Below are 14,409 nucleotides of genomic sequence, written 5' to 3'. Positions count from 1 at the left end.
TTAGCGGGGTGACAACGGTTGTGACAGCGGGCTGACAACACTTATGACAGCGGGTGTGATAGGTAGTTTGACAACAAGTGTGATAGGCTGAGAGGAAATGTCTAAATACGTGACATCGGGTGTGACAGCAGTTGTGATTGCGGGTGTGATAGGTAGTGTGACAACGAGTGTGATAGGCCGAGAAGAAATGTCTAAATATGCAAAATTATGTTAAAATTTAAAGGAGATTGGTACGAGTATGCTCAAAATGCTGAGAATAACTAGAATTAAGAAACCTTGAGCTCCAGTTTCGCCGAAATTCCTTGGAGCACTGCCATCGACAGCGGCAACCCCTTGCTAGGATTGTTGCACCTTGTACTATGTTCGGTTTGGAGTGTGTAGGGTATCAAATAAAAGAGGGGAGATAGATCTTTCTAACAGCACCAACCACTCTCAAATCCATAGTCAGACGGCAAAGTTACAACTAGAATTAGAAGAAGAATGAAAAGAGGTAAAAGAATGAAAAAGGGCAAAACTGTACGAAAAATATTTAAAATTGATTTTTTTTTAAATTTTGTTCCATGCTTGTTGATTATTTTATAATTTCAAGTCAATTGAGATGATTTTTTATAATTGGAAAATAAGTGGTGATTTTTTTCAAATTTAAGATAGGAGATGATACATTTTTATAATTTGTCATATAATAAATAATGAGATAAATTTTTCCCACCTCTATACATAACTTTTCTATCTTTTTTCGTTTTTCTTTGATTGATTTACTTTAAAGTTAAAAGAACAAACGCGAAAACATTAGAAAGACGTACATTATACAATATTCTAACATATTTAAAAAAATTAAACTATGCGCGTGCATGAAAGTTAGAATATCTTCCGCGGACTTTTCTTTCAATTGATTGTGTAATTCGATCGAGGTCAAGTCTACGAACCCAAGTCTACTTTTCGCCCTTTCCCTCTCATTTAGTTTTCTCTTTCTAAAGAAAAGCTCAGTAGCTGATAATTCCGACTCGTTCTACATTTCCAATTAGCTCTCAACATTTTTCCCTTTCTTCTCTGATCAACTCACCGAGATCAAGCCCTACAAATGTGAAAAAAATGTTGCCATAATCATGAAAATGAGTTACACATTAATTTTCACCAATCTTCTTCTTGTTCTGCCTCTCCTGCTAGTTTGCTCTGCAACTCTTGCTTTCGGAGTATCTCAATTACCAAACGATGAAGGTAGTTGACTAACCAATTTCTTTACGTTTAGTATGAAATAATTACATACAGGTCGACTATACATATATAGTCCTACCATGTAAATGGTTGCGTGGATTTTGTTTATGCGTAGTTCAAGCCTTAAAGGACATAGCAAAGACTCTGGGGAAGACGACCTGGAATTTCAGTGCTGATCCCTGTGGCCAAGATTACGGGTGGGCTAAACTGAACCCGAATGAAGGATCTGAAGATGCCGTAACCTGCAATTGTACCTTAGTTCCCAATTCCACTGTCTGCCACGTCACTAGCATGTATGTATCACTTACCTTGAGCAACTACATATACATCTTACATGTTTATCTTGGACTCCCAGATATGAAATAAACAGAAAAATCTTATCATGTCAGACCTTGAGTTTAAATCCGGTTAAAAAGGTGTTATATATAATTTTTTCCACCACGATATCATCATTGTGCTTAATTTTTGAGCTCAATGAAAACAAAACAAAACAAAATTTCTTCTCACACCATCAACTGAGCTAATCGGAGTCACGGCAGAGATGAGGCAGCGTCAACCCAACAAAGGGAAACTTGAATAGGGAGTGAGAGGTGGAGGCCAAACTTATCAAGAGAGGTCGGAATGGCTCGCTGGAGCTCAAGGATGAAGCTGGAATCCATGGAAAATTGAGATACTACATCTAATTCCGATTTGAGGATCTTGTGCCTAAATCTACATGCAGGGATTGGATTTATAGACAAAAAATCAACAGATCTTTTGCGGTGGTGCTCCAATCCGGTTTGGCCGGATGGCGGCGCGACGGGAAGAGGAAGGCAAACGACGTTGTGGCATCGAAGAGAATGAGAGGAAGAGTCAGAGAGAAAGGACGAGTGAAGCTTTTCTTTATGAATCTTATCAAATTCTTAATATGATTACCCAAACGGAAGATTGATTAGTATTTCAATCAAATCCAATCTAGTCAACTCCAATTTGAAATCTTAGTCTAATCTTATCAGCCTTACCAAACATGGCTTTAGGGTAAATCCCGTGAAAATCTACAAAGAGTCAAAGACTCACAAAGTAGTTTGACGAAAAAACTCACAAAGTAGGGGGTGGCTATTTTTTCACTAATTCGGAGAAATTGTGTTATGCGTTGATTATAAATTCATAAAAGAAGAAACTACGTACTCTTTAGACGATACAAATAATACTTCCATATTGTTGCATCCCGAGACCGGCTCCGTCGTAACACGATATGGTCCGCTTTGGGCATAGCCCTCACGGTTTTGTTTCTGGGAGCTCATATCAACTTCCCAATGGGTCACCCATCCTGGGATTGCTCTAGCAAGAACAAGCTTAACTTCAGAGTTTCAATCCCCTCTGAAGCCATTAAGCCCTCAAAAGGCCTCGTGTTAGATGGAGGTGGGAATGTACATATAAGGCACATCATCCCTTCTTCGTTGGCCGATATGGGATATTACAATCCACCCCCCCCTTAGGAGTCCGACATCCTCGTCGGCACACTCGCACCACACGGCAGAGTGGCTCTGATACCAAATTGTCACATCCCGGGACCGGCTCCGCCGTAACACGATATTGTCCGCTTTGAGCATAGCCCTCACGGTTTTGTTTATGGGAGCTCACGAGCAACTTTCTAGTGGTTCACCCATCTTGGAATTGCTCTAACCTGAGCAAACTTAACTTCGGAGTTCCAATCCCCTCCGAAACCATTAAGCCCCTAAAAGGCGTCGTGTTAGATGGAGGTGGACATGTACATATAAGGCACATCACTTCTTCTCCGTTGGCCGATGTGGGATATTACACATATGTCATGATTTTGTGAAAAATACTAAACTTGTGCAATTTCCTCATACTGTATATCTTGTGAGGTTGGAGTTGTTTGATTTTTTTGGATTTTTATGTATACCTGTTTGTTGTTTTCTGTCTCTTTATCTTACACATCTGCTAATTACCCACACTATGAGTTTTTGTCATAAATTTGTTTTCTTATTTCTTATTGCTTTTGCGAAAATGATATAAGACCAACGTTAGTGAAACTATTTCATGATGAATTAGGTTAAAGATAAAAAATCAAAAGTCGTCGATGTGAAAGATTTAGAAGGATGCATAATAAGATAAGATCTTCGAGGTCTTGTTCATGTACTTGCAGGGTGTTGAAAACAAAAACGTTAACTTTTGTACTGTAGCATTGACAGAAACGGACAAAGCGGCATGAGCTGTATGGAGATTCTTGAATGTGTACATAGATAAGTTGATCTAATGCAAATTGGGTTTGGACTTTTGAGAATCACACTTCTATTGGTTCTACCAAAAAAGAAAAAAACACCAGGAAAACGACACATTTGCTCTGAAGAGGATGAATGGACTGGTGCATTTACAAATATACTAAGGTTAAACTGCATGATTGAAGCTACGCTGATATGATAGCATAACTTTATGGTGGATTGTCTTTCTTACTATGTTCGTACTGGTTTGGTGACTCATGAGTGTTTTATTTGTTTTGGTCTTAGTTTAGTGGTTGTGTTTCCTTTAGTGGTTGGTAATCTTTGTAATAAAGTGATTGAGATATATAATATCACACTGTATTTTGATCAACTGCAGAGTTTTGAAAGCTCAGAACTTGCCGGGAAAACTCCCGCCAGAGTTTAGCAGGCTACCCTATCTCCAAGAAATGTATGCATACGCACTGTCACCAGTGCAAGTTTAAGTCAGATTGATTACATGAACTCATTTATTTCTGGATTTAAGTTTGGAATGAGGCAATGACTCATTTATTTATTTCTTTCGCCCTCAGTGACCTCACCCGCAACTACCTGAATGGTACCATTCCTCCAGACTGGGGTGTCCTGCCACTGGTTGACATGTACTTCTTTTCTCCCTCTGTATACAACTGTGCATATGAATTACTCGTTATTTCATTTCATGCTCATATATATTGTTCTAAATCTAAATGGTTAGTTGGCCGCTTCAGTGTTCTATTTCTTTCTTAACCAAAGAATCTATGACATGTTTGTACATCTTGATGTCCCATGACACACCATTCAGATGATATATATTTGAATCTTATATATGGAGTTTTTTTGCCTTCTATATTTAGATGTTATTTACTATTATGCTTCTAACATTTAAGAATTGTTGCAGTTCCCTTCTTGGAAACCGTTTGACAGGTTCTATACCTGTTGAGCTTGCAAACATTACAACCCTCAAAAGTTTGTGAGTCTTGATAAGAACATCTGTGTCATTTTCTCCTTACTTGATGTGTGAACATTCTCGTGGATAAATTTACATATGTTAATGCAGGGTCCTTGAAATCAATAGCTTATCTGGAGTTCTTCCCGTAAAGCTCGGGAATTTGCCCAACATAGAAAGAATGTAAGACTCCATCCCATTAGAACTTTTAACCATCGTAAATGACTTTTGTTTGTTCTGGTAGAGTTGTTCCCTAGACACATGTTCATGTTTACTGCCCTTTTGGATCATTTATGGGTGCATGTTTGATGTTCATTTGGAATTAATATTTCTTTTAACTTTTATTGGTAGGCTTCTTACCTCAAACAACTTTACTGGGGAGTTGCCGGAAACATTTGCAGGACTGAGTACACTACAGGATTTGTAAGCTTTTCTTGTTCTTTCTTTCATACCTTCTTTTTGCTTTCTCTAATCTATGGTGTCGTAAGCACCAACTGTAGTAATTATGTATCTCATATTCTCATCTGGGGATTAGTTGAATCATTTTTATTCTTCCCTTTGTTTGCAGTCGGATCAGTGACAATTCCTTTTCCGGAAATATACCTAATTTTATTCAGAACTGGACAGCTCTCAACAAACTGTGAGTACCTCTTATGTTAATCATGGTTTACTTTTACTTAATTGTCAGATTTCTTATAATAACTAATTTACACTATGCTTGTATAACAGTGCAATTCAGGCTAGTGGCTTGACAGGGCCAATTCCTTCCGGCATTTCTCTTTTGAAAAAATTAACTGACATGTTAGTACGTTTGTTGAAATTTGTTGTTTAATAGAACGGAATAGATTAGGATTATGTAAATAATTTACATGCATGGACAAATGTTACTTGCAGGAGAGTTACTGACTTGAATGGACCTGCATCATCATTTCCTTCACTTCAGAATTTGGTTAAACTGAGGACACTGTGAGTTACAAACTCACTACAAAAAAACATGTGTATATGCAACAAATGCAAAAGTCACAAAAGTATGGATTTATGGCCTTTAGTGGTGTGACCATTGTGAAAAGATCTCACATTTGCATTCAAATGTGGCAATTTGATTTTTATAATAATTAAATTATCATATTTGCATGAAATTTGTGGTATTTTTTACAATGGCTACCAAGGCAAAGGCCACACATGATGTGTGCCCTTTGTCCAATTTTTTTGTAGTGACTTTCATATGGCACACATATCTGGCTAAACTATGTCTTTGCCAACTCAAGTTTTAAGTGTTTCTGTTACAGGATGTTGCGGAATTGCAATATTACCGGACAGCTACCAGAATACCTTGGGACTATAAGGACTTTGAAAACTTTGTTAGTATAATGGCTTTTTTTTTATACCTTTTTTTCTCAGTCTTCTTTAAATTGTCTTATTATACATGCTACTATACTGAAAACAAGGATCATGTTTACATTTTCTTTAAATGGAATCTTTGCAGAGACCTCAGCTTTAACAAGCTAGCCGGAGAAATTCCAAGCAGCTTTTCTGGTCTAGCGAAGGCGGATTACATGTAAGCAGTGAATACCAGATCCTGGTTGTTTCCTTTTCTGAGAAGGAGTGTTAAATCATTTCTTTCCTTTTTTGGTTATTTTTAGGTTTTATTTTACATTCTCACACCTCTCGCTCTCTCAATCCCTCTTATTTCCCCGTTTGTCTTTAATGTCGTAGATGTGCGGATTTTTTAGGAGAGTTAAAACGATATCAATAATTGAGTTTTATTTAGAGTGGCGAAGACGTGGTGGATCTAGTGAGATACTTATAGATGCAAGTTCGTCCATAACAACTCTCGAAACGAGAAAAACATAGAGAAATAAAGGAAGAGAAGAAAAAAACAAAAGAGAAAAAGAAAACTAATTTTAATTGGAGTCTTTTAGTCATTTTATTAATTTAATTTACCCTTTTTTGATGAAATGAACTAGATTGTTGTGAAATGAGAGATTAGAGGGTAACTAGTTTAATTTGAAAGACGAGGGATACAATTATTTTTAGAGATAAAATTTAAATAGTAACAAGCATTTTGTCGTATTACTTTTTCTGCTCTACCCATGCTCACAAACATTCGCTTTAGGTTTTGGGGTGTAACAGTTGTTTAACAGTAAGATCTAATGGGTGTCACCGAGTAAAATGAGATATAATTTTGTGCGTAATATTTTTGTTGAAGCAAGAATCTGATGAGAAATGTGCATGAATGGAACCGAGTTCCCATATCAAGCATCACAGGATATAAGATTCGTGCACAAACATATATTTTTCCGACATTCCTCTTATCTATCACATAACATATGCTAACAAAAAAGACAAAAATATTTTCCCATGCTAGATGCTACAAGTTGAATTTCATCAGAAATTTGAATTCCAAAATTTATGGTGAATCGTCAAGGCATTTGGAAAAGTTCATAAACTTTTTGGAGGCACATTTTACTTTACATGATATTGTTGGTGCCAATTTATACATCTTGGATCTCAGATGAAAATATTGATCTAAGGCAATCAGAATTCGTAAAATAATTTAGAAAATCTTATGCACGAAATTCTTCAATATGATTAATACTGCATTCTTTTTTTCTTTTTCCATGTATTATGCTTAGGTTCTTGACTGGAAATATGCTCACCGGATCCGTGCCTGATTTGCAGACAGTACTCACAGCAGACCAAATGTAAATTCACTTCTTGAAAAGCTATAATAGTAAATGTTCATCCTACTCTTCCTTAATTTAGTTTGAAAACAGAAATTTACATCAGCGTTTTTCTGCAGTGATCTTTCATATAACAACTTTACTACTAACTCAGGGGCTGTTGATTGTGAACCACGAGGAGGCTTGTAAGTATATCAATCTTTGTTAAGCAATATATATTCTTCATGTTTTGTAAAGCAAGCTTATCAATATATGTTAATTACTACAGGAACTTGTTTGCCGGCTCTTCAGGGGGCAATACTTCGTAAGTTTACAGTATTCTGTAAGCATGCACAAAAGTTTTACGTGGACTTTAAAGGATCTATTGGTTGGCTATTCATGTTCTCTTGCTCATCTTTTTGTATCCTTCATTACTCTGTTTGCAGATCTGTTTCATGTCTGAACATCACAAAATGTCCAAAAAGTAAGTTGGGTTCCATATGTCCTCGCCTGTAACTGTCCATGGTCTTTTCTTTTCAATTCTCAACAGCTCTTGACCACCTTTTGCTTTCCTTTCCCAGCTTGGTACTCTCTCCACATAAATTGTGGCGGAGAAGAAGTAAAACTTAGTGAAAACTTCACAAGGCCTACGGTGGCAACGTATGAAGAAGATACAGATAGATCTGGGCCTTCATCATTTTACCAAAGCAGTACGAATTGGGCAATAAGCAACACTGGTTACTTCCCTGACGATGACAGTTCTACAGATACCTATTTCTTGACTAATTCATCTAGACTCTCCATAAAAACCAATCCTCAGCTGTATTTGAATGCACGGCTTTCTCCTATTTCGTTAACTTATTATGGGTTTTGTCTGGGAAATGGAATTTACACAGTGAACCTCCATTTTGCCGAGATAAAGTTTACCAATGACAAAACATATAGCAGCTTGGGAAGGCGTATATTTGATATTTATATCCAGGTATGGCATAAATTCACATATATCAGCTAAAGTGCATGATATTTAACAGATGTTGTCAAAACAAACATTACTTTGATTTTAATTGATAAAACATTGTCTCGACCTTGTTATGTAGAAATTGTATGTTAACATGCAATTAAGTATAGTAAAGACTGGGGAAGCCTTAGTAAACATGAAAATGAATTGTCATCTAATAGAACTACGTACTATATTGCAGGGTTCACTTGTGCTGAAGGATTTTAACATTGCTAGTGACGCAGGAGGGTTTGGTATCGCCGTTGTGAAAAAGTTCACTGCTAACGTAACTAGTAATACCTTGGAGATCCGTCTACTTTGGGCTGGGAAAGGAACCACTAGCATCCCTCAAAGAGGAACCTATGGTCCGCTTATCTCTGCTATTTCTGTTGATCCTAGTAAGTTTAATATTTCATCAACTCTGATGTTCTCCTTGCAATTAGTTGTAGATTACTGAGAGTTTCATGAGAGAAAAATAGTCCATGCATCCTATTCCATTAATTACTACTCTACAGGTTGGTCTTGTGTTCTTTTCTGTTGCCAATTAAAGAACTGTATCTACTATTCTACTTTACCGTTCTGTACTTTTACCTCTTGAACTCTGAAAATTGAGGAAATGAGGAATCATCTCAATTCCCATCAATAACATTTACGATATACTAAAGCTTCTTCTTAATTATGGCAGACTTTGAACCCCCGCCAGAGGCCTCAACAGGAGGTGAAGGTGGAATATCTGTCGGTGTAGTGGTTGGAATCGTGGCCGGAGGAGTCTTCATTATACTACTGGTTTTGGGTATTCTGTTGTGGAAAGGCTTCATAGGTCCGGCAAGTACTTTGGAACACAATAATCATGGTAAAGAATGACTAAGAGTTGACAAAGTCAGTTTTTCCATACCGTTAACCTCAAAAACTATCTTAGTAGCATCAGGTTATTTAAAACTTCACAACGTACATGTATACGACGCCAGAGCAATATTAATTGATCACGCTGCCTTTAATGTAGGGGTCCAACAGAACTTAGAGGATAATCGACGCTTTACATACTCGGAGCTTGTAAAAATTACCAAGAACTTTTCATCGCCAATCGGTGCAGGCGGATTTGGAAAAGTCTATCATGGTATTCTGGAAAATGATACTCAAGTTGCTGTTAAGTTACTTATTTCTGCATCAGGCTCGAGTGAATTTCAAAATGAGGTATTTTAATTAACAATTTTAAAGCCACTCACTCTTTCGAGAAGACTTAAGTACTGGTTGTACAGCTGTAGTTCCAAAATCACAATCAACAGTGTTATAAAATTGAGTCATATATAACAGACTGCTAATGCAGATTAAGCTATTGATGAGAGCTAATCATCAACATGTGGTTTCCTTCAATGGCTACTGCAATGATGGAAAGACCATGGCACTTGTATTTGAATATGTTGCCAATGGAAATTTGCTACAACATTTAACAGTTTCAGGTATGTGCTTGTAATATTTCAACTATAGATATGATGTGCTTGCATTACTTGATGATCACTTATATGGCTTCAATAAAATGATTTGTGCAATGTTGGGATCAGATGTAGCTACTGGAAGCTTTTTGACTTGGAAGGAGAGACTTCAAATCGCCGTGGATGCTGCACAAGGTACAGATTAACTGAGATATGAGATTGTTATATATGTAGAAGAGTTTTGTTCTTTGGTCTTTCTACATATTTTCCTTAGTTATTTATAAATCCTTATCCAGTTTCAATATGATGTACACGTCATCGTTTAGTTTTAAATGGCATATATTTATATGCAGGATTGGATTATCTACATAATGGTTGCAAGCCTCCCATAATCCATAGAGATATAAAGACCTCCAATATACTGTTAACTGAAACGATGCAAGCCAAGATATGTGATTTTGGTATTTCCAAACTTCTTTCAACTGAAACTTCCACTCATACTATGACAGATCACGTCAAAGGAACTCGTGGATACTTTGATCCTGAGTAAGTAAAGATATATGTAAGTAGCCTACAATTGCTTATAAATAACTTACATTCTTCAATTTTTCTTATTTGCATTTCATTATTTCAGATATTATAACACAGGAATCCTGAATAAAAAGAGTGACATATACAGCTTTGGGATTGTGTTGCTAGAGCTAATCACCGGCAGAGAAGCAATAATAAGAGATGTAGAACCCGAACCAATTCACATATGTCAATGGGTGAGGCCTATGTTTAAGAGAACAGAAATCGAAAAAATATTGGATTCAAGGATACAGGGAGGGACATACAACATTTCCTCTATTTTGAAAGCGATAGGAATCGCCATGAAATGTGTATCCTCAACAGCTATCGAAAGACCAGATATCAATGTCGTGTATATGAAGCTGAATGAATGTTTGGAAATTGAGGTTCCACTTGAAATAGCAAATGTTACAGAGGGGAATGAGAGTGATGTTTGCAGTACTTGTTCAAGTGTCTCTATTCACATGACGCCCCATATTGAGTCTGAAAGATTTCTAATGGGTAAATTCCTCCTATGCTACCTGATGTATGATTACTTACATAATTTGGTACATGATGTATGAAATCAAACAATTTAGTAACTAAAATTCTTATTTGTAAGTCCTTTTTGTAAAAGTGAAACGAGATTGGTCTCCTCGTATTATTACGAACTCCCTTTATATAGGGAAAATATTACATGGAAATGTAGCAATCAGTTTAATGACAATAAATGCAAATTGATCCGTTACATATTTAGATCCGTAATTAACTAAATATCAATACTGATTGCCTAATTGTCTCCGTCAGTTACTTTGACGAAGACACACTAATAAGCTAATAATGTTTTCTTTTAACACTCCCTCTTGTGTCAAGTCAAAGACATAGTAGTCGTAAATTGTTGCCTCATAAAAAACATTTCCAGATAATAAAACCCAATGGGACAAAATGAATCTTGGTCGAATGGAAAAAGAGTACAACGCACTAATGACATGCGTGGATCTAGACTCCCCCTAAAGTCTACCCCTCCCCCTGACTCTTAGTTTAATCAAGGGAGTTCGGAAAGCTTCCGCATTCCTAAAAGGTTCTGCATTCCTATATTCTTTACATGTTTCTCAAACGTAACCTTAGGCAATGACTTGGTAAAAAGATCTGCCACATTCTCCTCAGATTTAACTTGGTTCAATTGAATCTTGAGTAGAGCTTATTGTTGCTGATTGTAGAAAAACTTTAGAGATATATGTTTCATATTGTCACCCTTGATATAACCTAGCTTCATCTATTCGATGCAAGCTGCATTATCTTCATAAATGCACGTAGGCTCTTCACTGGTAGAACTTAAACAACTAGTTCTTTGAATATGGGTAATGATAGACCTTAGCCATACACACTCACGAACCGCCTCATGTAGAGCAATAATCTCTGAGTGGTTCGAAGAGGTAGCCACAAGGGTTTGCTTGGTTGATCTCCAAGATATCGTTGTTTTTCCAATATTGAATACATAACTAGTTTGGGAACGGCCTTTATGTGGGTTAGAAAGGTACCCAACATCAGCGAAACCAACCAAAACATTATTTGGGGTTTCAGAGTAGGGGATAGTAATTTTGTCATCGACATCTTCTTTAGGAACTGCAATTCTATTTGCGGATCCTGCTGTCTTACTGTAAAGAAAGAATAAACCCAAGTCAATGGTTCCCTTTAGGTATCGAAATATGTTCTTGACACCACTTCCTAATACCTCTTCGTCCTCTTCTTGTGGGCGAAATGGATCTTTCTTTACATCCAAACTTCGACCGATCATCAGAGTGCTGACAGGGTGCACTTTGTCCATGTTAAATCGCATGAGCATCTTTTGGACATATGCAGACTGGTGGATTAAAATTCCACAAGCTCCGTGCTCTACTTCAAGGTCTAGACAAAACCGAGTTTTCCCAAGATCTTTCATCTCAAATTCGGATTTCAAATAGCTCGTGGTTTCTCTTATTTCGTCAAGAATACCTATTATGGTCATGTCATCAACATATATAGCTACAATAGCAAATCCGGAACTTGTTTTCTTTATAAATACGCAGGGGCACAATTCATTATTCTTATATCCTTTCCCAATCAAGTAGTCACTTAGACGAGTATACCACATCCGCCCGGATTGCTTTAGTCCGTAAAGTGAGCGTTTCAACCTAATTGCAAACGCACTCCGTGGTTTAGAGTCACTTGACTTGGGCAATTGAAGGCCATCAGGCACTTTCATATATATCTCTGAATCTAGATCCCCATAGAAATATGATGTAACCACATCCATAAGCTGGATGTTCAGTCCTTCAGAAACTACCAAACTAACAAGGTAGTGAAACGTTATGACGTCCATTACGGGAGAGTATGTCTCCTTATAGTCAATTCCAGGGCGTTGTGAGAAACCTTGCACCACAAGGCGAGCCTTGTACCTTAGGACTTCGTTCTTCTCATTACGCTTTCTGACAAATACCCATTTATGGCCTACAGGCTTTACACTTGGTGGGGTTAGCACTACCGGACCAAAATACCTGTCTTTTTGCCAGTAAATCTAATTCTACATGGATTGCGTCTTTCCATTTAGGCCAATCTTCTCTTTGTTGACATTCTGTAACAGAGCGTGGTTCGATATCATCATGCTATATTATTTTATGAGCAACGTTATATGCAAATGCATCATCAATGTGTATGGAAGATCTTTCCATCAACTCATGTGCACTCTCATAATTCATTGAGATTTCTTTGTTCACTGGAATCATATCAAACATCGGAGCGTCTTCTAGTAATGATTCATGGACATAAATATAATCAGAGATAATCTCATGAGAGAGATTCTCCACATCGATGATTAATGGATCTGGTTGTGCCTTAGTCGCCCTTTTCTTCCTTGGGCGAGTATCAGTCGAACCAAGTGGCATCCCTTTCTTCATTTGAGGAGCCACGGCCTCAACCACACCTCCACTAAGTGTGGTTGCAGTGCCTCCTACTACGACACTGTGCCCTTTTTTAGGGACTTCTAACCTTGAAGGCACATTTGCAGCTGGTATATGTGATCTTGTCACTTTAGCAATATCAGAAAACGCATCAGGCATCAAATCTGCTACGTTCTGAAGATCGATTATTCTTTTCACTTCACTTTCACATTGTGGAGTGCGGGGATCAAAATGAGATTAAGTGGGGACAAACCATGACAATTCCTATCGTTCCCTTTGAAAATCCTTTTAATCTCCCCCTAACGACGGGAGACTGTCTCATCAAAGTGACAATCCGCAAATCTAGCGGTTAAACAATCGCCTGTCAAAGGCTCCAAATAGAAAATAACTGTTGGGGATTTATATCCAACATAAATACCTAGTCGTCTCTGAGGACCCATTTTTCTGCGTTGTGGGGGCGCAATAGGCACATATACAGCACAACCAAATATGCGTAAGTGTGAAATGTCAGGTTCATATCTAGTAACCAACTAGTACGCAGAAAATGGTTGGCTAGCAGTAGCTCTGAAACGAATAAGCAAGGTTGCGTGCAATATTGCATAACCCCATGCACTGATAGGTAAGTTGGTGCGCATAACAAGTGCCCTAACCACCATCTGTAACCTTTTGATGGTGGCTTCAGCGAGACCATTTTGTGTATGCACATGGGGAACATGATACTTTACATCGATCCCAATAGACATGCAATAATCATCAAATGTTTTTGATGTAAACTCTCCAGCATTATCAAGCCTTATAAATTTAATAGGGTGATCAAGGTGGTGAGCCCCTAAAACGAATAATATTTGTTAGAAGTTTTACAAATGCAGCGTTTCGTGTGGACAATAATGCAACTTGTGACCAGCTAGTCGAAGCATCCACCAGAACCATAAAGTACTTAAATGGCCCACATTCTGGATGGATAAGTTCACAAATATCACCTTGTATCCTTTGTAAGAATGTAATGTTTTGTTTCGTATCTTTAGCATAGGAAGGTCTCGATCATGTTTTTGCCAAAGAGAAGGCTTTGCAAAATGACTGATGTGCCTTGGAAATAGTCATTGAGGCAGAGGGAGGGAACACTTCTAGTACTTTAGAAGGTAATTACTGCATTGGAGCAGTGTAATGAGCATTATGCATCGTATTGAATTGTTGTCCCCTTTTAGTTTTCCCTCGAAAGAAGGGATGACCGTGTGAATTTTTTAGAATATGGACCATCATGTCCCGACTAGGATGTCCTAATCGGTCATGCCAAAGCCTGTATAAGTCAGTGTCCCAAATTTCATCATTGGTGACAGCATATGATTCAATAATCCGAATGGTAGTAAGATATAGTCCATTGTCTTGACTCTTCATCTTCTCTAAAACGCGTGTCCTTCCACATT

The 14,409-nt window shown here is 37.5% G+C and overlaps 1 protein-coding gene across 1 annotated transcript; it reads left to right on the top strand.

Moving 5' to 3' along the window:
• Window positions 1–977: 977 nt before the first annotated feature.
• LOC126789069 (probable leucine-rich repeat receptor-like serine/threonine-protein kinase At3g14840) lies at window positions 978–10,794 on the top strand. Its single transcript, XM_050515128.1, has 24 exons — window positions 978–1,218; window positions 1,331–1,508; window positions 3,817–3,888; window positions 4,010–4,078; window positions 4,357–4,428; window positions 4,516–4,587; window positions 4,756–4,827; window positions 4,973–5,044; window positions 5,134–5,205; window positions 5,299–5,370; window positions 5,694–5,765; window positions 5,891–5,962; window positions 7,041–7,109; window positions 7,208–7,273; window positions 7,357–7,392; window positions 7,514–7,551; window positions 7,649–8,049; window positions 8,267–8,462; window positions 8,750–8,917; window positions 9,068–9,258; window positions 9,392–9,524; window positions 9,627–9,692; window positions 9,851–10,043; window positions 10,132–10,794. Exons 1-24 carry the CDS (start codon window positions 1,107–1,109, stop codon window positions 10,628–10,630), a joined length of 3,063 nt encoding a protein of 1,020 aa, XP_050371085.1. The 5' UTR covers window positions 978–1,106; the 3' UTR covers window positions 10,631–10,794.
• The last annotated feature ends 3,615 nt before the right edge of the window (window positions 10,795–14,409 follow it).

Source organism: Argentina anserina, chromosome 3, assembly GCF_933775445.1.
Source record: "Argentina anserina chromosome 3, drPotAnse1.1, whole genome shotgun sequence".
Classification (NCBI taxonomy): Eukaryota; Viridiplantae; Streptophyta; class Magnoliopsida; order Rosales; family Rosaceae; genus Argentina; species Argentina anserina.
The sequence above is the reverse complement of the archived record's forward strand: the minus strand, read 5'-3'. Positions and strand labels throughout refer to the sequence as shown.

Bases quoted from the DNA above. Each gene is read 5' to 3' on its own strand.
- LOC126789069 (XM_050515128.1), top strand. From the start codon at position 1,107: ATGAAAATGAGTTACACATTAATTTTCACCAATCTTCTTCTTGTTCTG. The intron at 3,889-4,009 runs GTATGCATACGC...TTTCGCCCTCAG, and splicing joins CTACCCTATCTCCAAGAAAT to TGACCTCACCCGCAACTACC. The intron at 10,044-10,131 runs GTAAGTAAAGAT...TCATTATTTCAG, and splicing joins CGTGGATACTTTGATCCTGA to ATATTATAACACAGGAATCC.